At 38.4% G+C, this 25041-nt stretch overlaps 5 protein-coding genes across 7 annotated transcripts; 2 read left to right on the forward strand and 3 right to left on the reverse strand.

The window, feature by feature from the left end:
* The first annotated feature begins 691 nt into the window (after positions 1 to 691).
* Positions 692 to 8203, forward strand: LOC135938771 (uncharacterized). Of its 2 annotated transcripts, XM_065482691.1 has the most exons (28): positions 692 to 973; positions 1109 to 1225; positions 1281 to 1414; positions 1468 to 1648; positions 1701 to 1846; positions 1900 to 2112; positions 2168 to 2403; positions 2457 to 2606; positions 2661 to 2822; positions 2881 to 3306; positions 3370 to 3657; positions 3716 to 4016; positions 4066 to 4322; positions 4377 to 4601; positions 4656 to 4885; positions 4939 to 5090; positions 5140 to 5358; positions 5412 to 5623; positions 5676 to 5775; positions 5834 to 6010; positions 6065 to 6337; positions 6391 to 6518; positions 6569 to 6753; positions 6813 to 7055; positions 7111 to 7359; positions 7416 to 7554; positions 7612 to 7812; positions 7871 to 8203. In XM_065482691.1, the coding sequence occupies exons 1-28, from the start codon at positions 924 to 926 to the stop codon at positions 8177 to 8179; spliced, it is 5703 nt and encodes a 1900-aa protein (XP_065338763.1). In that variant the 5' UTR covers positions 692 to 923; the 3' UTR covers positions 8180 to 8203. The 2 variants fall into 2 exon arrangements, with proteins under 2 accessions (XP_065338763.1, XP_065338762.1); XM_065482690.1 differs by having other exon boundaries at positions 1900 to 2106; positions 7612 to 8062.
* On the reverse strand, positions 8169 to 10539 carry ppan (Brix domain-containing protein peter pan). The gene is made up of 8 exons (XM_065482692.1): positions 10396 to 10539; positions 10157 to 10333; positions 9776 to 10099; positions 9537 to 9721; positions 9338 to 9482; positions 9170 to 9279; positions 8934 to 9115; positions 8169 to 8452 (listed from the first exon to the last, which is right to left on the reverse strand). The coding sequence occupies exons 1-8, from the start codon at positions 10411 to 10413 to the stop codon at positions 8208 to 8210; spliced, it is 1386 nt and encodes a 461-aa protein (XP_065338764.1). The 5' UTR covers positions 10414 to 10539; the 3' UTR covers positions 8169 to 8207.
* A 193-nt stretch (positions 10540 to 10732) lies between these two features.
* frj (farjavit) lies at positions 10733 to 13139 on the reverse strand. The gene is made up of 7 exons (XM_065484768.1): positions 12798 to 13139; positions 12617 to 12743; positions 12424 to 12562; positions 12213 to 12364; positions 11939 to 12150; positions 11700 to 11879; positions 10733 to 11645 (listed from the first exon to the last, which is right to left on the reverse strand). The coding sequence occupies exons 1-7, from the start codon at positions 13007 to 13009 to the stop codon at positions 11249 to 11251; spliced, it is 1419 nt and encodes a 472-aa protein (XP_065340840.1). The 5' UTR covers positions 13010 to 13139; the 3' UTR covers positions 10733 to 11248.
* Positions 13140 to 15294: 2155 nt separating this feature from the next.
* Positions 15295 to 18317, reverse strand: LOC135940308 (serine-rich adhesin for platelets-like). Of its 2 annotated transcripts, XM_065485147.1 has the most exons (14): positions 18254 to 18317; positions 17609 to 17660; positions 17459 to 17528; positions 17338 to 17405; positions 17222 to 17285; positions 16807 to 17159; positions 16722 to 16755; positions 16592 to 16668; positions 16437 to 16545; positions 16136 to 16383; positions 16027 to 16077; positions 15830 to 15964; positions 15670 to 15769; positions 15295 to 15612 (listed from the first exon to the last, which is right to left on the reverse strand). In XM_065485147.1, the coding sequence occupies exons 2-14, from the start codon at positions 17642 to 17644 to the stop codon at positions 15365 to 15367; spliced, it is 1593 nt and encodes a 530-aa protein (XP_065341219.1). In that variant the 5' UTR covers positions 17645 to 17660; positions 18254 to 18317; the 3' UTR covers positions 15295 to 15364. The 2 variants fall into 2 exon arrangements, with proteins under 2 accessions (XP_065341219.1, XP_065341218.1); XM_065485146.1 differs by lacking the exon at positions 18254 to 18317 and having other exon boundaries at positions 17609 to 17745.
* Positions 18318 to 20879: 2562 nt separating this feature from the next.
* LOC135940309 (uncharacterized) lies at positions 20880 to 25011 on the forward strand. Its single transcript, XM_065485148.1, has 3 exons — positions 20880 to 21007; positions 22235 to 22345; positions 22563 to 25011. The coding sequence occupies exons 1-3, from the start codon at positions 20962 to 20964 to the stop codon at positions 23126 to 23128; spliced, it is 723 nt and encodes a 240-aa protein (XP_065341220.1). The 5' UTR covers positions 20880 to 20961; the 3' UTR covers positions 23129 to 25011.
* The last annotated feature ends 30 nt before the right edge of the window (positions 25012 to 25041 follow it).

A 25041-nucleotide genomic window follows, 5' to 3' on the forward strand; every position in this document is an offset into this window, starting at 1 on the left:
ATATAGCAGCTGCGGGCATTATGCTTCAAGGAATCCTGCCTGACGGGCTTACATTTATTTTCAATAATTGTCCGTCCCCCCGGAACGAGCCTCTGCCGATCATGATGGCGTGTACGTGCGTGCGAGATGATTATTTCAAAGATTCAGACTAATAATTACCCCCTATATTTGTTCATCTGTTTGTCAGTCAGTCGCTATTTTAACATCGCGAAAAAGCAAGCTCGTTGGCAATTGGCGAACCTTATGTGAAGCTCTTATTCCTGCTTATGCTATAAAGATTCAAATATAGAGTAATGTTACTTGAAGCTGATATATGCTAATGCCGCTGATGCGTAATATTACTATAGTGGAACCCGTTTAATTATTTCAATTATATTGGTTATGTTTGAAAACAACGATAATTAATTTGCTATCCGATGCATGATTTACACTGAATTTTGTGATCTCCAGACTTGAGCAATTATATAAACGGGGAAACATTGAATGGAGAAGAAACTTAAGGAAACATTAGAATTTTCAAGTAAACATTTCATAGAAAATAAGAGAAAAGCAGGAAATCAACTATGAAAATGTAAAAAATCTACACTTTTTTTAAAAATGAACGTCTCTAATTGTTACTCATTGTACACAATTCGGTTTCTTCCTGTAACTCACAATATCTGACTTCTAAATTCTTTACAAATTACGTAGTGTTGTAATGGGAAGAGAGATTTCGTGAATAGATTTTAGCGCGTTGACTTTATCACGTTGGTTCTACTGCAACTGTGGGAGTGGGACCATTGGGAGTACACAACATACGAACACCCACAACACGCAACACACGTGCTACAGCGGCTGTTTTGTAGAAGTACATATTGCTAGATTCTGTATTTAAAATTTTTGAAAGTTTTGTTTTGAGAGATCATTCTGCTGGTTCACCGCCAATGCCGGTGTTAGCTGATGACCATAACCAGGATAATTCCATCTCCACGAAGTAAGAATTGTAATTTGTGAATTTAGAACAGATTTAGAAAAGAGAGTAAAGAAATAATAACATTCAAAATACATTATTCATTCTCTCAGAAGTAGAGTACCGAATTGACAGAAATTTTTTTCGCATGACCTGCAGACAAAAACCGAAAATGAAGAGTGAGAAGCTAAAATCAGAAGCGCTGGAGACTTCTCCTGTCCAAAGAAAACGCAAAATTGAAGAGCCTGAAAGCGAAGACGAAGATGATGATTCTGAGTATGCATGATATTAAAATATCACTTTGATTTTATTTATTATATATTTGGTATAGGGAAAGTCAGATGTCAGAAGACTCGGAACAGGGGGAATTGAAGAAACCAACGAACTCATTCGGGAATGCTGTAAAACATGAGTTTGACGCCGTCAAACTTAGAAAAAAATTATTTTCAAGAGAGGCTGGGACAGGTGAACAAAATTAAAAATCATTTTTAATTCTTCTCATCCGTGTGATCATATAGAGCTGAAAATGTTTGCCAAGGACTTACACGATACCTCTGAGGACAAGGTTGATCATGTTGACCTTTACATGCAAGCTGGTGGCAGCAGCACTGAGATTTTGAACTCCCTCTCGGAATTACGGCATGTTGATCCTGGAAGTGCAATTGCAGGTTTTAGGATTTTGACGGTTATTTTCTTGAGGTATGGTTTCAATGGACTGTATAAACGTGAAAAATGAAATTTGACACTTTAGAACCCTGCGAGATTTCCCTGAGAAACAGGCTGAATCTGAAGAAGCAGCTTTGAAGCTCATCCAAACTTCTGCCCCTTTCCTAAATTCTCTACTGAAACCATCTCCAAAGCCATTTAGAGTTCTTGTTGGTTTAAAGCTCCTGACAGGTAAAAAACAATTATATTTGTTATTAACTATGCTAATGATTTGACCTTAATAGCTATGGTGAGTCTGTCCCCAAGAGTTGCAAAGGAGGTGCTTCGCGTCATTGATCTCGGAAAGGATGAGATAAGATGGTTGACCAGTGGCCAGGGAAACAAATCCGAGATGATCAAAGGCTTTTTGCAGATCCGCAAAAGTTTCATACACTTTTTGATGGCTTTTTTGGTTGACAAAGAAACCAACACAATCCAGTTGCTTTTGTCCAAAGGGAGTAAGTGATTATAATCTGATATAAATTTTGAAATATTGATAATCTGTGTTTAAAGATATAATTGGATCTGCTATGCTTGGTTTGACTCGAGACAGGGCCTCTTTGGTCAATTTGGCTTTGACGACTATCAGGACGATGGTTGTCGAAAACCTCAATGTCAGCAAAAAACTGAAACAAAAGGCGTTTCATACTAAAGTGCTAGAAGCATTAGTTACGTTGTATGAGTGGCAAGGTCCAAAAGATTCCTTCAAGAGATATGCTAAGAAAAAGAAAACATTGGAAATGAAATTGGTACAAATTGTTGCTGCCTCTTAGGTTTGAGTCTCATTATGTTATCTGTCCAGGTGGCTGAAGATGATTTGAAACTTGTGCAAGAAAGTGTGCACACCTTTTTTAAAGTCCTGCTTACGTCTTACAAGTTTGGGGTGTCCTTCCCCTCGCACAATGCGGACATGCCTCAAAATCACAACATGCAGTCTTTTTCCGTTCTCAGAGTAAGCTTTCATGTTTATAATAAAAAGAAATCATCAGTAATAATTATGTTGTAGAAATTGCAAAGACCTTGGGACTGTCATTTGAAGAGTGAACTCTCAATCGAAGTTCTAAAAACTTGCCCAACTCTGCTCAGACCACTTTTGGCTATTTACATTGAGTCGCTGACTCCAAGGCCAACTCTGACCTGGCTGCGCACCTTAGAATTTGTGATCAAGGTATAAAAGAACCAAATCCAATTATTAATTTTTCTACAGTAAATTTCCTTATTTTTAGGTGCTGGAATCAGTGGACATGAGCGCATTCACCATCCAGGAAAACACAAGACCCAATCCAAAGGTGGTAGCAAACATGATTTGCTCTTTGGCCCTTCCCATTACAGTGATGAAAGCCGTGCTCTTTCCTGGCCTCTCGCATTCACACGCAGCTGTGAAAGAGGCAACTGCTCGACTTCTAACATGCATTCTGTCCCGCCTAAGTTGCCACCTAGAGAAAGCCAAGGACTTGTTTTCCTTTGATCAAAAGTCCCTAGATTCTACGAGAGCGCAAATCCAGCACCAACTATCAAAAATCATTCCCTCTGTGTCACTTGTTTGGGACGCATGGAATTTGATCACTTTGTATGACAACCAAGCCCAACCAGAGGAAATATCTGATTGTGAAAAAAAGAAGCATGGAATTCCTATTATGGAAAGCTCAAAAGTAAGTAATTCCAAGCAATGATTCATACTGTTAAATTTTATGCAATTTGTCTTGATTTTTAAGATCACCAACATGGACCTTGCGGCACCAGAAGCAATCAGCGGGCATGCGTTGCAGCCCCCAACGCACTCAAACCAACTATCCACGTACGTTCTGCTTCTTTTGGCATATCAAGAGTGGCTCCCACACTGGCTGGAGATCAGTTGGGGTAGAGGAGCTGCTTCGAAAATTTTGAGCTCCATCAAGAGCGCGGTTGACATGCTTGACGACGACGCAGAAGCTGACAGTATGAAAGTCAAGGCTGTGTGCCTGCTCACCAATTTTGACCACCTCACAATCTCTCCACATGAGGTATAAAGCGTGGTCCTAAATTCAATTTCTGCGACTAACTCATCTTTTATTTTCACAGACTTTGTTTTCGTGGGCAGTAGAAATTCTTGTCCATGGAAGCTTCCAAAATGCTGAGGCTCGTCGGACTTTGTCGAAAATTCTTGCCCAAATTGGCATTATGATCGAGAACAATGATGAGCTGAATGTCTGGGTGCAGAGCACTGATGACAGGAAAGATTGCAAGTCAGCTCTGTCTGCCGCTCTGGTCCTTTTGGCTAAAAATCTTCTGGACTACACTGACAAGCAGTATGAAATCATCAGCAGCGGCCAGCAAAGTGTCTCCAAGGTGCATTCAGCCCTCTTGGACGAAATACTTGGAGGTTCGATTTTATTGACTGAAAATTTCCTTTAAATTAAAATCTTTCTCAGATTTGAATCAGGAGAGCGATACCAATAGCCAGGGATTCACCAGTCCATATCAAGATGTAGCGTTTAGCCCCCTGATTGTTGTTCTTTTGCAACTCATGAAGGAGAAGGCATTCAAGCAACACTTTGATGCGTTGCAACACATGATTCCCAGAGCAACCATTCAGCTTCTGATCCAGCAATCAACACCTTGCAACTTGATCAAGGTGATTGAAAACAACAGTGGACTCTTCCCTGATATATTTTCTTCGTTTATTAAAGTAAGGTATTTTGCTTTAGCATAAGAATTTTTGTTTTCAATATATCTCGTTTAGAATCCATACAATTTACCAAGGAACCTTCTTGAACCCAAAGAGGGAAAGTTTTACGATTTTCTTGCTGGAGACAAGCAAAAGCTGCCCAAGGATTTAGATGAAGATTTCTTCAAGCTGAAGCAACTCAGCCGAATGGTTTTGTACAGTGTTGCCCTTAAAATTGAAAGCGGCACATTTGACGAAGAGGCCTCAAATTCGCACTGGAAGGCGATCGAAAAGCTTTTGGTCAGTCAAACTTGGAAAATTTTGCTTGGTTATGCTAATTTAATGTTACTCCAGAAAATCATTCCACTGGGCAATCATTTGAGTTGCTTGGAGTTGGCTGTTTGTCATCCTGTGTTACTGAATGCTTTCTCCATGCAAGCAACTAACCCAGCTGATATTGCCACCAACTTCTTCTTGATCAAAGTTATTTCTGCCATGAAAGACCACCCATCTCTGGCCTCCATCCGTCTGAAAGCTTTGCAAGGAGTGAAAAAATGTCTCAGCATCAAAGGAGATAAACTAAGGTAGTTATATCAAATAAAAAATTGTTATCATCCCTCACGGCTAATTTATTTAGCAAATTGAGTTGGTCCAAAGCTCATATGATTGGCGAATTGCTCCTCAACCTGAATTTGGACTTAGAAGAAGTGCATGATCTGATGAAGCGATTGCTTTCTCTACCACCTACAGTTTGGACGTCAGACAAAGTCAATTCTTCTGAGCTGCTAAGTAATATTCATTTGCTTTCAAAATTATCAAACTTACCAAACCAAAACAGCATCCATGCTCTCAAGCCTTCTTCAAAGAGTCCTGATATTGAGAGAAATTATGGCTGGTCAGGCGCGGCAGATAGCATTTGAAGAGAAGGACTTCGAACAGTGTCTTCACATTTTCTTTGAGTTGCTTAAAGTAAAAAACAGAGATTTGGAGCATCTTCAAAATGCACTTTTGAACTACTTAAGTGTTTACCCACATCACATGAAGAGTATATCAACAGGTCAGTGCAGTTAGTTGACGATTATATGTGGTGCTTAAAATATTATCATTTAGACTATGTGATGAAGTTGCTCAAGAATGATAGCGTCCCCTGCGTGAAAGTAGCTTTACTGTGTCTTCAGTGGATTGACGTGAACCTTGCTGAATTAGAGAAGTGGGCCAAACAAGCTGATTTATCAAGGAGTTTACCTGCATATGGGAAGCTGCAGGTCCGAGGAAAAGTCGACCTCACTGAATTTGAAGCCATTCTTTGGCCTAGTGTCCAGGTATGTTTATCTATAATGATAATAAATATTCTATATTTCCCTCTATTTTTAGGATGAGCTGAAAAATATTGTCTCAAATCCAAGCGCGAGCACTGTACAATTGTTTGCAGATAATGAAGAGGCGTTGATCAACCTCATTACCTCTTGCTTTGGTAATTTAGAATTTTTCATTTTAAGATTTTCACTGATGAATTGATTTGCCTTTTACAGACAAATCCACATCCTTGAAAAAGATTGCAAAGTCTCTGCAGGGTAGTTATGCTTCCGAGGCGGTTGTTGCAAACGTGATTTGCAACTTGTTTACCAAGTCGGGCAAGCACATTGCTGACCTGGTTGCGTGGATTTTGAGAAGTATCGCGCAGTCCCTAGAGAAAGAAAGCTCAAAAGGTAAGAAAATTAATTTTGAGGTAAATTTCATCATCGCAACTCTTTTTCGCACAGAGCTGCTGCCTGTCTTTTGTGGGCACCTGATCCAGATACTGGAGAGCTGTAGTGATGAAGGCATTCTCTCAGCCACAAAAGAAGATGAAATCGCCAATTTCATAAAATTAAGCCTTAAAAACGGAATTGGTAGTGAATGTCCTCTGCTCAAAAGTTTGGCTGCGATCTTACCCAGAGTCACAGACAAAAAATCGTACTCGACAGTTCTCAGCATGCTTCTGTCCCACTCGCTTACTATGCAATGCCTGCTGGGCTACGAAGACGCAAAGAAAGGTTTGTACTATTTGTCCCTCAAAATAAATTGTTAACTTTTCAATTGTTTCCAGAGGGAATATTGCTGCTCCTGGACTCTCTGACCTCTGCTGATCCAAATCTGATGAGTCCTAATCTATTACCAGTGCTACTTGGAGCCTACAACGCTTCTCTCTCCAAATGCGACCAAATTGTTTTCAAGGTAAGTTTGCAATGGTTGGTGAAGATTCAGGTTAAGTCAATTCTTTCTAGCTATTGGCCAAGTATGAAAACCAAGGGATCAGTTTCAAAGAGCTCCAGCCACTGCTTTGGGGTGAAGCTGCAATCACTCGTTATTCCTTGCGATCGCATCTTGGCAAATCGCTTCAGAACCAACCAAGTCCATCCCAGATTCTACACAACTTGGACTCACATAGAGTTTCTTTGACGCTATCATAGTGAGTTAATAAATAATGTGATATTTAGACATAAACTGACGTTTGAATTATATTCTCAGCTTTCCAATCAAGAGAGGCATGGCGAACGAGTCCTCGTTGGTCGACGCTCGATTGTATGATCCAGCCTTTCTGCTGCCGTTATTTGCGCAAATTCTACAGCCTGAGGTCCTTCTGCAGCCTTGGCTGTTCACCAGGAATGCACTGCCTCTAACTTTGATGGCGTTTGCTTCTGAAGATGGTGGAATTCGCAACCTTGCCGCCCTAATAATTTCCAGATTGTACTTCCACTACGAAGCTGGAAGGTAAAGTTGTCACAATTTGTTTCAAAATGTGTAATTCAATGTTAACCATTTGTAGAATATCCTTTGAGAAAAAGTTTTGGCTGCATTTCATGGACACTCTCCGGTTCACTTTGAGCAACGCCCCAGATGTTCAGCTACCGCCAGTTATCGCTCTTTTCTTGGCTCGTTCTGCCCTGGTTGTTTCTAACCCTGAGCATGACATGTACCAAGTTTTGAACATGTACTTGCTCGCCAAGCAATCAATTGACTTGACTGATCTTCCCAACTTCTTGCGAATGATGCACAGCTCTGAGCCAAGTCACAAGTAAGTAATTTCGAATTTTAAAACGCATTATATTTTATCTTGAATATTCAAAACAGGACACATCGACAATGGATTTTTAATGTGCTGAAAAATGGGCTGCGCAATGAGAAGGATTTTGAGTTGTTCTTCTCGTCCTTTGCATCGAAGATATTGGCCGCGTTCTACATCTCGCCTCTGTCAGACTCTAAGGCTAAGGTAATACTACTTCAAACTTTAACTTTGCTAAAAATTTACTAAATCTCGTTCTAACAGGAGGACATTCTGCAAATTTTCATTTCGGTGGTGAAGATTCCGGGTGCTGCTAAAAGGCTGATTCTCAGTTCAGGCCTGATCAGCTGGATCAATGGAGTGATCACCTCTCTCCCACCAGCACCTACTAATGACAATACTGAGTGTCCTTTGTCTGCTAACATTTTGATCCTCCTGCAAACTGCATGGACCAATGCGGAATTGGCAAGAACCTCTTTTCACCTAATGAAGTCTGGTATTTATTTTTTTCTTTTTCTTACAGCTGGAAACTCGAGGCAGTGTGCTGGTGGCATTATCTTTGTTGGTTGATAAAGTTCCTGCTCAAGAAAGGCATCTTCGACCCATTGTTGAGCTCTTGAATGCTACCTTTAGCTCCCAAAAAAGCGACAAAGATATTTTCACAGAGAAAATGCTGGAGCAGCTTTTGTTCTTGTGCAAAAGAGCTGGAATCCGGAATTATTGTAGCTGCAAAGACTTGATGCAGTATGGAATTGCTGGGAAAAACGAATTTTCTCTGTCTGCGTTAGAAAAAGGCTTGTATGAGTATATAAACAAGTGGATTATTTCTTAAATAAATTTATTCTTAGACCAATAATGAATTAGCGTCTTTTTCCACCCCTGCCTCCTCCCCTTCCACCTCCCCTGCCTCCACCCTTGCCACCTCTCTTGCCACCTGTTGTATTCTTCAGCGTATTTTTTGTAGCGATGTACTTCTGTCTTCCGCTTGGTACTTTAGTATTACTCTTGGAACCGCTATCCCTGCTATCCTGATTCTTCTTATTTTTTCGGAGTTTGTCGAATGGGCTGTACTTGGGCTTCTTTGCTCTTGGTGCTTCAAAGAGTCCTGAAAAATACAAGAATGGATGTTTCATGACTCTTGCAATTTTCCCTGAAGCGTTGGAAGTTTGCATAATATTGTGAATCCCGTTCTTCGTGACTGATTTGACGCGGCACTTTAAGACAAAAACAACAATAATAATAATTTGTTTAAGAACTTAAATAGATGGTTTTCAGTTTATCCTATCAAATATTAAATAAAGCAAGTACATATGGCCCGTTTATTTTGGTTTTTGTGCTGATTTTATGTTAAATTCTACTTGTAAAGATTTTTCACCAACAGCTAAAAATAAAATATTGTCAAATGATTAAATAACTAAATTACGAGGAAAATCTAAAATTGTTACTCCTATTTGTCAGTTGGATTATATCGGTATTGAAACCAGCTGCGAGAAAAATTATTTTGTAGCAGGATAGCCACAGAATTAATAATAAAAAACAATCTAGATATTGTTTAATCTCGGATAAATTCCCAGCCCTTTCCTCACCTTCGTCAGGAGCATGGCCAACTTCTTTCTTGTAGTATTCCACATCATCATCCACTGCTTCCTCCATAGGCTCTTCATTCTTCATTTGGCCCTTCAAAGATTTGCGCTTGTGCTCCTCCTTAGCATCAAGCTTCCTCTTCAAATTGTTCTCTTGAATCTTCTTGCGCTCTTCCTTTATTTGCCTAATTCACAGTTTTTGTTTTTAACAAGATTTATTAAAAAATATAAATATTTACTTTCTCTCATTTCTGAGTTTGCTTATTGCTTTCTTTTCCTCTTCGGTCTTTGACACAAACTCGTGGTACATGACATTTCCGCCCATCAGACCATCTTCAACTTTCACAAGCTACAACGCAAAATGGAAAATTTTCATTCAAATTATTTATGTACAAAATTTAACTAACCTGCAACGTAAGCCTAGGTCCAAGTTCCGAAAGTCTAATTGCCGTATTAGCAGATGCAACTGCTCCTCTCGAAGGAAGATCTTGGGACAGTACCACATGGCTGTTTGGATCGTCCTCAGCCTCGCTCTCTGACGCAGCACCATCACTGATTATTTAAATTTAAGCCATTTGTGTATGCCTTTCAAAGGTTCTCTCTTACCGGTTGATATACTCAGAAATATCATCAAACTTAGACAAGTCAGGAATCTTGCTCTGAACTATTTTCTTCACGCCCCTGTTCAGTCCCACTGGCACGGCTCTAATCGCATAGTGTCTGAAGTCGATCAGTTTTGTCTCAGGGTCGTAGTTCAGCAGCAAACACCGTCGTACTGTGCTCAACTTCACCTAACGATAGATCTGATATGAAATAAAAGTTAAAAAAAAAAACATTTTTTGTACCTTGGTCAAATTGATAGAGGGGAACATATTTTGAAAAGCAGATGCAAGCAGTTTCAAATGCATTCCTTCACCAGAAAAACTATTGAGCACCACCAAAGGCGCACTCGCGAACATTTTGTCACTGGCAATGGGCTTCTTCAGCGATGAAAGAACGTCTCTAGCCAAAACATAGTCCAGCACTTTGAGCGTCATTGTAGGTCCTCTAGGAACCTTTGCAATTTTCATGTAAATGGACATGTCGGTCTGGGTGAAAATGACGAGGTGCGACACATGTAGAGGGCCGGCGATGGACACGAAGTCCTTGAGTTTGTTTGTTTTACGTTCCTGAAAGATTAAATTGTTGTTATTGTGCCGGCTATTTTTTTTTAGGAAACACCAAACCTTGAGGTTGACAGCAGTAAATGGCTCCATGACCTTTCTGAAATCTTTGGTCAGTTCTTGAACATAGCCACTGGTGCTACCACGGGTAATAACAAATGAATGAGGTGCCCTGGTCAGTTCTTCTGGCTCGTTTCCCTCGCCAGGTGCTTTGTTTTTGTTGCGCCGAACTGAACGTCCCTAGAAAGTCAAATTCAATTTTTGATGATCTACAGTCACAACAAACACAAATTGGTTTGTACCTTTCTTTTCCGGGCCATATCTACTTTAAAATTTAAATTAAAAAGTCAGCAGAGAAATTAGAAAGACGGTGAACTGCGAAACACAACTGATGTGAGCTAAACACACGTGGTTGCATGGGAATAAAACAACAACAGAGCTCCAGTCTTAAACTCTAGCATTGCGACTGCGCACTGGGATCTTCGCCTCATCGCTTATCCAATCCAAGCAGGGGATCCAACTTAAAATATTTTAGCGCGAAGAGAACCTCTATCTAGGACCTGGGACAAGTCGTAAAATAACTAAAATAATCACAAAAAATTAAACGTGATTGGGGTTTGCAAGAGAAAAATTGGAACACTTTTTATGAAAATTCAGACACATTGATTTATTTGGTTATTTTTAGTTTCTATAATGTTTCACGGTATAATATAATATATAACCAACCCATTTTTTTTTTAAATTTAAAATTCTACATTTTTCAATTTGAGATTGTACAACACATTTTAAAATTTAAAGTTTTCAGAGTTTATTGAAAAAAATAACTAAGAAAAACAAAATTCAATTTGTTTAATAATTAATTCATTTTTAAAACAAAACAATCTGAAATTTCACCTTTTTTCTATAATCACATGCGTAGATCAAGTTCTGTTCTAAACGAAAATATTTTAGCAGAAACGTCAGAAACAGATAACACCCCAATCCCAATGTACAAAAAATTCGTTTTCAATATTTTACCGTTACATAAAGGTAATCTCTACTATATAATAGAGAAACTGGGCCGTTCATTCATAACTTTTTTATAAAAGGTCACGCACAATCACACTGTGGTTTAGGATTTCACAGAAAACGATTATTTTCTACTCTCTTAGAAAATTATTCAGATTTTACATGGTCCTTTTCTCCTTCAATCAATTCCTTTTTTGGCTGAGAATCTTTACTTGACTTTCTGTGCATTTTCCGCAAAAAGCATCCAATGATGTAGGCAACTAAGCTGACTACATGGCCCATGAAGTAAATCGCACCCCAATTTCTGATGATTTTGTCAGGATACAAGTAAATAAACGGCAAAGACATGTAGGAGAACGCGAACAAGCGGGGCACCCAGAATATCCAGTCGATGATTTTCCTCTTGGTTCCAGAGTACGGCTGGCGGTAGAGCTTGTCATAAATATCTTCAACTGGCAGATAAAAGGGCACTGACCCCAAGCACAAATAGTAGCCGATATAAACGCCGTGCCAGTATGACGAAATAAACATGGTGAAAGCAGTCCTAAAATGGGAGTTTTAATAATTGATACAAAATTATAATTGAGAGCAGACTTACCTCAGGCTTTTGTTGCTCATCCGTTTGTAAGTGTACACAGCCAACCAATATTGGACTGTTGTGTTCCAGCAGTGCATTCCAGTCCGGACAGTGGGTGAAAAGTCAACGCCCCACGGATCGATGTTGTAGACAGTGTCAAAATTGTAGTCTTCCTTTTTTAATTGCTCTGGATGCTCGTCCCTGAAATTTGTTTGAGATAATTATATAAAATTCAGACGAGAAATTAGGCATCAGCATACAGTTCCAGCAGCTTGATGTAGTCCTGAGGACCAGTTCCTGTCCTGGGTCTGGTGATAGTGGGATACGCTCCAAGACCAGCGATTATGCAAGAGCACTCCGACAACACCATTCCGGTCATAAGCCTCATTCGGAAGGTCAAAAACTGGGGAAGCATGTACAGGATCCGGTACCATAGAGGTCGCTCATAAACAAACTCGTCTGATTGTCCGTACTGTGGAGAAATTGAGTTGGGAGTTCAAAAGTATTCAGTCTGTGAGGCTCCAATTATGTTACCTCCCATGGGAATAGATTCAAAAACACAATATAAATGACTGCAGCCATTGGAGCGAGAAGAAACCTCTTGGTCATTTGTTTAGTGCAGTCTGTATACTTCCAATAGGGAGAGTAAATGAAGTCGTAATAGGTCCTGTACCTGTAGTAGGGACCTGAATTTGAAATTTTGGATTAATATTTTATAAATAAAAATCAAAATATTTATATAAACCTGCTAGGAGCCCTATGTAGCACAAGGAATAATGAAATATGTCAGTTGGTGTCGGCTCTTGCTTCAGGAATTCATGCTTGTCACTTGAGTTCTTCTTAGCCTTGTAGGTGTCATGGACTTCAAAAGAAAGCCCGACTAGCTGATTTAGGAACATTATTAATTAACAACTCTATACTAAAAAAAGCAATTTGACCTTTAAAGTAAGCATCATGTGAATCAAATTTGTGTGGCCTGGGGGGTACGGGATCCCGAAGTAAATTGTCGTTCGGAAGAAGAAAAGGTAAACAAAAGTAAAGACGAAGCTGAAGATATGGCATTTCCTGCAACAAAAATCTTAAATTAAATAAAATCAGCAAAATTTATACACATTTTACATTTTATCAGCATAGGTGATAATAAGGGCATTGATGGCAATGCAGAAGAGCGGATGAATGATGTGCAGACCGGACACAGTAAGCATAATCATGAATCCGACTGCAGACGCTGTCCATTTCCTTTGCTCGGGATCTTCAATTTTCTTAAGGACATGGCCAAAGCCAATGGCGAACAGAAGAAGGACAATGTAAATGATGTCGTCGATTCCCATTGTTTCAAATGTAGAGAAGAGAGAAAAAGATATTATAACATTAAATAGTCATAGTCGTTGTGAAGGAGCAGGTTGCAGCTCTCATCGGGCCAACAGCTGAGCGCGTATACTTTTCAGTCTCTGCTTGAGCACAAACGCGAGGCGAGGCCACACCGGCACTGCACGGTATACGAACGCTGCGCATAACGGAGGGAAGGGAAAGGAGATCGTATGATCGGCTAGACGGATCACGTGACACGTGAATAGTTAGTCCAACGAAATGACGCCAGACGTCTCTGTTACCTTCCTTGTAATTTAAATATTTTTTGCAAAGCCAGATTAACTGTGCCAAATTTGCAGAGAGAGCTTAATTTTGAATGAGAAAAGGTATATATACAACATAACACTTTATGCAATTGTGGGTATTCCCTTCCCAATATGTAGTGGAGTTGACTGTTGCTAGGAAGGCAGCATGCCTACTCACAAAAATATTAATCGCAGTTTGTCTTTTAATTGAGAGCATTTTTAGTTGCTTGAAATCGTACCTAAATTTTATACTGTATTATTTTTGTGAGCTATTGTCAATATTTTAATTGATTAAGCTCATATTAAGACTTCAAACGTACGTATTATTATTATTAGAACCGATGTGCGTAAGCTCACCTTGCTCGCCGTGTCATGCTTATGTAATTATGTTCACCCAATGCATGTTGTTTTATAGTGTGCATTTTGCTGCATGTAACATCAAGTGCCCTACTCCAGACAGAAGGATAATATTAATTATCTTCTCTCACATTTATTTGGTCAGTTTAGCTTATATAGAATGTTTAGTACGTCATGTTCTTATGTTCAATTGCATTGACAATGAGTGTCGTAGGGAGGGCTTCCCTACAGAGGTGCTGACGCGGGTATATGTATAGAGGTATTATAATATGAGCCGCATCGCGATATGTGAGGTAAAATTTAATGCGCGCAATAAGTGATACTGCGGGAACGTCAAAAGTTTAACTTTTAGACGGAATTCACATTTTTACACAATATATTTATTTATATATTTTTATTTTTTGAAAATATGAGATGAGGACGTTTACAGAGAGCGGCTGGGCATGCAGTTTGTATAGTGCGCTGACTAAATTTTCACCTGGCAGAAAGAGTGACAGAGACGAAATTAAATCAGACGAAGTTACTATTTCCATCTCAAGACTTTGCATCGTTGTCCATCCCACACGACGTAAATTATCCGTTGAACTGATCGATACGTGCAATGCAAGTGAGGGATTTCGCCGACGAGGAATCTTTAATTTTTGCTTTGGCCATATTTGGAGCGGGCAGCCAAGAGCCATCGCAGTAGTTTAAAGTTTAAAATTGAACTAAACATGTTGTATTTGGTTTTCTAAACATTTCAAGCTCTATATACCAAGCTCGCATTGTTGACGAGCGCACTCTTTATACGTGCATGTGGCAATGTGAGTGTCCGAGCGATGCTTATTGTTAATGGGTACCGAGTGCGGGCTGAAGCGCCTTCGTTTGAATCCCGTTGCATGCAATGATGAGTCCATTCAGATTTGGGAGGATTGCAAAAGCTTTCCGATTCACTTCTTGCTACTTTGCGCCTTTCCAGCATGCGTGAATTAATTTCGCGGGACGATCTCTATAAGTGTTTCAATTAAAAGTCTGAGGTGCGGGGGCAGGAACACGAGCTGGTCTTTTGTTGGTCTGGGCTTCCTCCAATGAGGCCCGTGCGCCCATGCATGTTATTCGTTTGCGATTTTATCGGGACGATCGACACGCGGAATTTTCAAGATGTTTGCTATCAGGGGGTCGCCCATCTCGAAAAAGATGAACCAATCAAAAAGTATATTGAGAAATGTGAGCTCCTCATTTATCAACTCATTAATTTCTAATTTCACAGCCATGCACAGGGTTGCGGTTTGAAATGCCACATCGCCGCGGACGGGAAAGAGCATTCAATTTTTAGTTCATAAGCAACCTGCGTGGCCGCTCGGCTCAGCAGGTTGCATAACTGGCTGATTCCTGCTGCAGCGGAAAATCACCCATCTGCGCATCTTTAATTTGTTTAATTTCATCTTTTCCTCGTCTTATCGAGGTTGATTTGAAGCAATATTCCAGTCATTATATATTCATTAATAAATTTTCCTCTCAGGGCAATAATCATTTGACAGATAATTTAAAACATCATTCTGTACCTTCGCATGTACTAATTGCCACTTTTTTTGTAATTTTTGTCGAATTAGCAATTATTTATTTTGGAGGCGGAAGACGTACAGGTATAGTTCATATCGATATATCAATATTCACTGTTCTGTTTTATTACTTGCGTATATACAATCAGATATTTGTCATATCTGCAAACAATCAGATTAGTTGACACAAAGGGTATGCAAGCGTTACGCAGAAATAGTCATGCATGACCATTGCATTGGAAGCGTCATAAATGAACATGATGCATCTCTCTGTCCATGGCAGATTGGGTTGACCAGGATGCCACAGACTTGAATCAGTGATGAGAGTTTTGTTGCTGCTGCCACACCAGCCGTAAGAGTTCTCGTTCAACGGTCCTTGGTTAGTTCCGCCACTCCAGTATCTCCCATATGGCAGCTTACCTAATTAAGTGAGCTCGTCAGACAACTGACCATTTAAAATGTGAGTTTTATTTTCACTGGTTGAAGGGTTGGACAAACAAATTTTTTGAGCATTATCAAGCATCAATGGTATAAAGCCAAGTTCACAACACCATTGCAACGCCTGAAACCAGTCGGTCTGCAACACATGACATTAATTATTTTCTTGTCGTTTTTATAATATATGCACGTTTGATACATTGGTTTCGATAACTAAATACGTCTTGTTGCAAGATTTGAACAACTTCTTGGATGTTTCAAACACAACTGAGTTGTATGGTGTGCTGTCGTTGACCATTCTGACGAAAGGATTGATTGCAGCCACACGGGTCGGCTGTTTCAATATAACCTTTTACTCGCAAGCATTTAACATTAAATTTGAGGCTTTAAATATACATTTTCTGTACAAGCAGGACAAGGTGGGAAAAGATTTCGTGACAAGGGAGTCTGCAATTACATTAATTAAATAATTCAAATCATCATTTTCAAAGAATATAGATACTACCTCGCATGTGAACCGTCGGGATATACCGCACGTGTCCACGGCGTACGTCATCGCCGCGCTGTCAGAGGAGGCTTGAGAGACGCTGCCGTACAAGCACATTTCTGTGCTCAAATTTGATGGGTTCAGAACTTGCCCGTTGCGATGGTACGTAAAAACAGTAGGAGCCCCTGTCACCGTAACGTACGATGAGCTTGCATTGGCTGAACCTGCTAACCAGAACTGTGTGTTGCCCTGGTTCCAGTAGAGCTCTTTTGTGCACCAAACGTCATAAAATATAATTTGATCAAATAATGCAATGTACTAGTTAAGACGGTTTTCCAAAAGCAGTTCAGCTTCTCAGCCGGTGCAAAATTGGCCACGGTCATGCTCCGCAAGCAACAAAATCTCGAGGCATCGGTAAAATTTTTTAACTTGAATTTTGGTTTGATTTAAATTTATTGACTGATTTTTTTGTACCAAATTCCGGTCGCTGACCAAGTATAAGATTCCGCAAGCTGACAGGTATACTCCTTCAGAAGCTGGGTTCTGAGAAACTTAAAAAAAATTAATTTATAGCTATAGATACAAAATGAGCAAACGTATCAACCATTAACAAGTCCTGAAGAGTCCATGAGAGAGAGCTTTTCATTTCATTATTATTTTTAAATCATTTCAAAAAGTATGAGACGTACATCTGCTCTACAATTTAGGACGAATGGAGAAGCTGTTGTTGTGGTTGTAGTTGAGGTCGAAGTCGTGGTAGAGGTGGTAGTTGAGGTTGAAGTTGTAGTTGAAGTCGTGGTAGAGGTTGAAGTTGAAGTAGAGGTTGAAGTTGAAGTCGAGGTTGAAGTTGAAGTCGAGGTTGAAGTTGAAGTCGAGGTTGAAGTTGAAGTCGGGGTTGAAGTTGAAGTCGGGGTTGAAGTTGAAGTCGAGGCTGAAGTTGTAGTCGAGGCTGAAGTTGAAGTCGAGGTTAAAGTTGGGGTAAAAGTCGTCGTTGAGGTGGATGTTGAAGTCATGGTTGATGAAGTGATACCATTTAAAGTGCCTATAAAATCGTGTTACATTTATTCGTTTCTGTGATATATGTGGTGCATCTGTTAGTTATACCCCGCGTGACGCGTTGAGTGGTTGCCACTTGATTCTTTTGACTAGTAGTTGCTGTATTAAAGTGCTATTCATTCCGAATAATTTTCAAAGCAAAATTTTCTGTATGATTTGCTTACTGTCACGTTGGAGTTAGCGCATACTATATTTTCACAGCACTTTTGGATGTAGAAACGACGATCCGACTCTGAAAAATTTGGTGTCGAGACCTTATTAAGCGTACAGCTTTAATTGAAATACTTTGCAGTATGATGATTTGCTTGATACGGGTTGGTAAGAAGGGAAGTCCGTTCAAACTAATGCATACGGCCTGAGGATACAATTGAATTTTTAACGATTTCAACGCTCGTCATAAATTATTCATTCAAATATCGTAATTAGAAATAATACCTCACAAGTTAATGTTAATAACAGCAACAACATCATGATTTTATGGTTCACTCTGTTAATGCGATATGACATAATATTAATATTTTAAATATAATAAAGAAAAACGAGACAAGCACAAAATTATTCTACGCTGGCATAGCATTTCAATCTATGTTTTAGATATAATCTGCTCAGCACTTCCCAAGGGCAGCTATGAGAGTTCGCAAAAACACCGCTGAGCGAATAAAATGGGCGACTGTGGCTTATTAAAACGTCAAAAATCTGTCCCAGCGAGAGGCGAGAGTCGGCACGAGTGAGTTTCCGAACTAGTTGAGCTATTTGAGCATTTTTATCTAGTCACTTTAATAACCACCTTTTCAGTCTATGTTGTTCAGCAGCAAGTAATAAGATCCCCATAATATGCTCCCATTGCCTTAAAAATGCGAGCCATAATGGGCTGGTTAAAAAATATTGTCAGATGCGCGTTACAAATAATATTGATCGAAATGTCGTCAGGTAAAACCCTGAAAAATATGAATAAAATAAAACTCACAAAATTTGAGTTGTATCTTTTAAATTTTGCGCTTGCTTCTATTTTTCCTATTTATTTCTGCTTCTGTTTTCTGATCCAAGTTTAAATTCGAGTTATCTTTCTAAAACCTTTACCTTTTAAATCAAGAAAGAAGCTCACATTTAACATCTAGCGTGTTGCAAACAATGATGATGTGGTGTGTTGATCGTGGTCAAAAATTTACTATGAAGCCGGATGGAAGCGCCATAATTATGGCGTAGCGTTGCATAGTGCTCATAGCGGGAGCTCGAGAGGGAGAGGAGAGCTCGTTTTGTTGTACTCCAGTAAATTTATTTGGGAAACAGTGATTGAGATTTCAACACATTTGATTAATGAAGTGATTTGGCTAATCCAGCCATCGTGTCCTCGATAGAAAAGTGGTGCATCAAAACAATTAATTTTTATTAAATAATTCCGAGTGTTCAGGCACTTCAGGCTCGATTTCAGTCGTCAATCGTCACTCCAGAAATTATCACCCTTATGTGTACGTGTAGTTATATTTATTAAATATATGTATAGTGTCAATACAGCAGATCTGTTTGATTTTACTCTCGTCGTGAAAATATCGAAGTTATATCCCCATAATACAAATTAAATCATAATTGCTATCGACATTAATTGGATCAAATTTAAATATTATTTTTACAACTCCTGGGAAGAGCAACGACATCCCAAGGGAGCATTGAGCAATCCTGCTCCACTAGTTGGAGCGCACATTTCTTCAGAAAGGCAGCCTGCGCGGCGGCTCAGTTCAGCAGGTTGCATACCTCTCTCACCATTGAATAATCAGATTTGGACAAATCGTCATGGTCGCGATGGCTATTGGTGTTTCTCTCCTTATCACCATTTTTTGAAAAAGGTTTCACCTGGTGTTTTGGCTATATTTGTTCTATTTCAAGTCATACTAAAGCTTTTTCGCGGAGACTAAGTGGGTGGCCATCATGTGTGGCCCGGTCCGGATATGAAATCTAGCCCAATCTCTTAAATTTTCAATAATTTTTTCCAAAGGGCAAAAGCTAATAACGACCGTGGGGAATGCAAGGCACAAAGGGAATCAAATTCCACTATAATTTGGTAATTATCGTAATTCTTAGCATTTCTTTATCATTTGATACACATGAAGTGTCCTGAATGCGCTGCTGAAGTCTTGAAAGCAAGAAGAAGCAGTGTTAAGCTGATGAATCACGCTAAAGCAAATTTTACAGACAATAAATCGTTCTATTTTTGGAGTAAATTCAATACAATGATATTTATTCCTACAGGGAAAAGTAAATTTCAGACTTTTTGCAAAGAAAAATTGTTGATTTTTATTATTCCATGGCGTTAAATTGTTAAGCATAATATATATATATATATGATTCAAAATTTCTTTTTCATACACAGCCACATCACTTAATTAAAGATTGAATTTACTTAGATTTTTGCTTTACTCAGAAACAAAACCAATGCTATTGGGGAATAGATAATACTATTTGGTATTCGCACTTCTTGCACTTTAGCCAGTTTTTTTAAATTTGAATCACGTTGGATTTCATGTTGATTCATTTTTTGCATATAAATTATTTTAAAATTTCTTTGTAATATAAAAACAATAATAATTTCACTTTATTTTGAATGCTCAAATTAAGTAAACACCAAACAAATTTATGACATCTAGCCTAAATCAAATTTGTCTAAAAAATAATTGAAAAAATAAAATCATAGACATGTATTTACTCGATTTGCATGCCATGGATATCACTATTTTTTGTTCTGTGCAACTCAGATGTACCATTATGAACCTCAGGAGATTTGTAAATGTAGATTTTGTGGAGAACAGTGTGAAAAATACCATATTTTGAAATGTGTAGTAAAAAGAATTAGTTTAAGAACAGCAGCGAAGACTTGTAAGAATTGATTGTATAGGATTAGTGTCGCACGCATATATGCGTTTAATAATAAATTCATTCAAAAAAAATAATAAATAAATCAAGGATGGGAGCAGTAGCTTAATTTGTTTGAAATTATGTTTCGTCAGTTTATCGATTTAAAATCAAATAAACAAAGTATTTCATAGAGCAGAACTATGGGGAATATTGTTTTATTTAATTTTATTTAACGTTACTATAATTGGCATATATATGTATAATACATACATACTTGTGTATCATACATATATGTACTCGAATTGACATCCGCTCCTTGCATCAGCGTGAATTGTGTCGCAACAATTTAGTACTTGAATGGTAGAATTTAATAGCATCACTAATAGAGAACGAAATAAATAGAAATTTATAGTTTCAATATAAATAAATATTGAACGACTAACAATAAGATATTATGCGCATCACCAATTGTAGACAGGAAAAGCAACTAGTTGGTCACTAAATGATTGTTCCTGGATAAAAAGCAGTCAGTTGCCGCCCTGGGCTGGGCGTGCCACATTCTGCGAGCTATCCTTTTTCCTCGCCGCGTACACTCACGCACTATCGCGCACATCGCTATCGCTCAGAGTGCGGAGGTGGGCATTATTGCGAAATTGTGGATTTACAATTAAATAAATCGATGCGGCGGTGCGAGATTTTTACTTCCAACTTAGTTTGATAATATTATCAATGATTTGATGAACCAAATATTTTTAAATGGTCGGGTGCGCATTTTAAAATAAATATATCAAATTTTCAAACATTATCACCATACTATTTGGTAAAATCGATATGAATATACCCAGGCCCAACCATCGCTTTTTGTGTTGACCCTGTCCTAATTCAGTGTCAATAGCAACTATATCAGTAGTAAAAGCAGTGAACTCTGGCTTGGTAACATGGAACTGTTGGACAGGAGACTCTTCTTCTCCTGCCTTGTTGTTGGTCAGTGCTCAGTGCAACCGCAGCTGCTTTTCCTTTCAGTTGCACGTGTCACGGCGTCACGGGGGGCTCAAACAGGGGAGGGAAAATCGCGTCTCGTGGAAATCGAAACGTCAAACTCTAACATCCTGTGATGATTGATGATTCAATCGAACGAAGTAAAATTTTTAAAATGAAGTAAAATACTTGTTTTTGCTGAGTATATTAGCTGGAATTTTTTTTTTTAAAATAAAATATAAGGATAATGCCAGATAATACTGCAAATTGAAACCATGAAAATATCAACGCGGAAAATGAGAACAAAATGAAAAATATCTGTGTCAAACAAAAGTGACTCAATTTTAGCTTCAAACAGAGGAGTCAGTCCGATTTTCTTACAGAGCTAACCAAATTTCGCCCCCGCAGAATTATTGTTGCACAACTTTTGTTTAGAATAAAGAGAAAATACTGTGCTACTAATGGAATATTTAGCACTAAATTGATATAAAGTGTAGGAATAGTCTGCGAGAAGAGCAGTATATTTCTAGTTGTTCCAATAAATGTATTCCAAAATAATGATGAGAGTTTTCGTAATTGATAATTATAAAACCAAAAGTACAGCTAGCGACAAGTGATTTTTCTCATAGAATTTTCACTAATAGCTATATCAAAATCCTGAATTAATTTCCGCGCAGAGTAGATACATTCATTTTATTGAAATTAGTCTATTTGGAGTAAACAATTTACTCAAGCATGTTGCTGTGTTTTAGAAGAAAAATAGAGACGAAAAAATAAGTTTAATTTTGAGCCTTAATTCTGAATTAAGTTTAAAGAAGACTTAATTTGAAATTATGAAAAACTATACACTTTGATCCGTGAACAATTTCTTGGGGGACTATTAAATCCATAAAATACAAAAGGAAAAAAGAAAATAGCTTAGAAACGTCAAAATGCCAATGTGCGTTCTCTTTTAGCAAAAGGCCTAAGGAGAACATTAAATTATACCGACTCGTCATCCCAAGGGAACAATACAGCCGCGTTTTGCATTGCCGCGTCACGTATGTACGGCTGAGAATCATCAGATAGGCAACCTGTAATGTCGCTTGGCTCAGCAGGTTGCATACTTCGTTAAACCCTCACGCCGCAAATCGTTATTATCTCTACGATTTCATATGGGATTTTTGTAATTTTTAGACGAGCATAATATTTTGAGGCAACAAATTTTAACCATAACATTTAAACTTTTTGCAGGAATCTTCGCTATAATTGTTATACAAGGCATAGAGGCTAAAGGTGGGCGCGGCGGCGGGCGCAGTAGCAGTAGCGGGAGAAAGTCGTGGAGTTCATCTACGACCACATACAGTGAGTTATTCTTTTATTATTTCTAAAAGTGAGTCATTTACCAAATTCCCGATTTTTTTAATACAACGCGATATTAGATAAAAAAAGGCATTAATTTTACTTGCGCAAACGGGACAATTTTGTCTAAAAATTAAAAAAAAACTTAGTTTCTTTTGGTGTTTGCTTCTATCATCATGTTTTTAAATTAGTATTTGATATAGAACTTTATTTTTTCTAGGATATAACACCTATTATCACACCAGTGGCTACCATAGCGGTTATCACAACCGGGGCTTGGTGAGCGATGACATGCCCTGGTGGAAGTTGCTCCTCATCATCTTATCCATTTTCGGTATTGGCTTTGGCATCCTGCTGCTTTACTACTGCTTCAAGGCATCTCACATGCATCTCAATGACGAGCGGGCGGCTCAGGTGGCGAATTACCTAAAGCACCAAGAGGAGCAGCGCAACAGCGGCTTACCCACCATCGTGCACCCGCCCATAATCTACTCCGGCCAAGACGATGGGCTGCTACGTCCAGCCCCGGCAGTGGCGCCTCCGCAGTACCCTGCTGGATGGGCGACGTCGGACATTCCCTCCTACCCACCACCGGACTTCCCGAGCGCCACCGCACCCCTCCTGCCACCCGACTTTGACTCACCGGAAGATCAGCCAGTAGATTCCTTGACGAAACCAACCTCCTCCACCGCACACACGACGCCACCACAGATCGGCTTCATTATTCCGCCCCGAGATCCAGGGAATGCAAGTGTGCACTTTGGAGGACGGGCAGGACCTGAGTGAAGGTCAACAACAGCAGCTTCCTGAGAAAAATATGGAGCACACAGCGACATATGAAAGCATTTAATTTATATAGCATTTAATTATGTATGAGCAGTGTGTGCTATAATGCTTTTGAGATATATTTTTCGTTCTGATTTTCTATATTAATGGAAACTGCAAGACATAGGATGTTTTCGTGTTTTATGCGTATGAATAGGGGATTTCTGGTACCTCTCTATTCAGTCAACTCATTTAGTTGTACTGTAAACACTCATAACGTTTCTCTGGTAAATTTGAGTTCTTTATTACTCAATGCCTTGGGAAAAATGTGTTCATCGCAATGAAATGAACAAACATAAATCATACACATTATATTTAAAAGGAATTCTGGCACCAGAAATGTGATAAAAAAATGACGTTTTCAATTTTCCCGCTTAACAATAAAATGTGAACGATAAATTCATCTTTCAATCAGATGATTAAGAAAAACAAGCAACTGAAAAACTGCGTCTCGTAAAACTATCTAATTTTCTACACGATATTGATAATTCCAATCTATTGAGTTTTTGGCATAGGCAGTATCATTGCGGATCTCATATTGGCCTTAAGAAAATTGCGTTACAATATATAAAGAGACTGACTAGAGAGCAAAAATATGTGAAATCCTTGCGTTTAACGTCACTCTCTGTAAAGAAATCTCTGAACAACTTAAAATAATTGTGTTCACTACAAAATTAAGAAGTCTTAAAGACTATTATATTCTGCATTTTTATGAAAATAGAATACTACAATTTAAAAAAAAATACGATTCCGCCCAAAACTGTTCCAAATGAATCAGGACCAGAGGAAGATATAACTTATTATATGCTTTTTATTATTGGATGAGGTGTTCCATTATATCTGTATAGTAGTAAGAAAAACAGAACAAGACGTTGTCTATGTCTTTGCGCTTCGGTTCATAATATAAAATTGGGAGACTTCCTTTGTTAGAACATAAACAATCGAGTATGGTAAATAATTAAGAGCTACATTGAAACTTTGGAGAAATGCATGCATTTTTCGCACTTGTAGATTAAATTATATCAACCTTTTTTTATTTAGAATTGAAGGAATTATACCATGTTTTTGGTTTGGGATACGTGAGAAAAATACTGAAAATGCTCTATTATACTTGTAGAGTGGTTTTTAAACAAAAACCCATCAATCTACTTATACTTAGTTGTCGTTACTGTACCGTGTGCTAGCCCAAGCACGCACTAATCTGTATAAGAGTTTGGAATGATTGGAAAATCCACGTTTAAAAGCTCTCTAAACAAAAGAAAACATCAAATGATTTTGTAAGTTGTGAAATTATTTTTTTGACTCTATTTTTCGATTTTAATAATTTCATTTTTGTCTGCATCTAACGCTACTTTCGTGGAGGCAAATATAAAGATCGACTGTTAATTGTACCTCAAACGCTACTCGCTTTAGGGAAAAAACAATTGTAATATTGTGCTATAATACGATACAAAGGATCCACAATAAAATTTAAGCAATCATTGGATGTAAGTCATTAGAGCTGGCCTTAATCTAATACTATAAACTTTCAGAGAATTCATACAGCGATGAAAAATAAAGGAGCAAAAAACCAAATGAAGTAATATATAAGATCTCTCTTTGGTTGAACAACCTTTCTAGGTGCTTCTAAATGTTTAAGTATATATCACTATGTGTGTCGTGTATCTAGTTTGAAAAACGAATAAACACACCTTAGTAGAACAAACTAGATAAAACGCTGATTCAATTTTCCACGTTATTTTTCTATGTGATAACTGTTGTACTGTTGCCACTTCTGTGCATGCTTGATAGAGTGTACTATATTTACCAGACTTTTGCTTATAAAAATCAGCGCAAAATTTTAATCTGTAAAATAATTTTATTTAAAAAAAATG

This window comes from Cloeon dipterum, chromosome 3, assembly GCF_949628265.1.
Source record: "Cloeon dipterum chromosome 3, ieCloDipt1.1, whole genome shotgun sequence".
Classification (NCBI taxonomy): domain Eukaryota; kingdom Metazoa; phylum Arthropoda; class Insecta; order Ephemeroptera; family Baetidae; genus Cloeon; species Cloeon dipterum.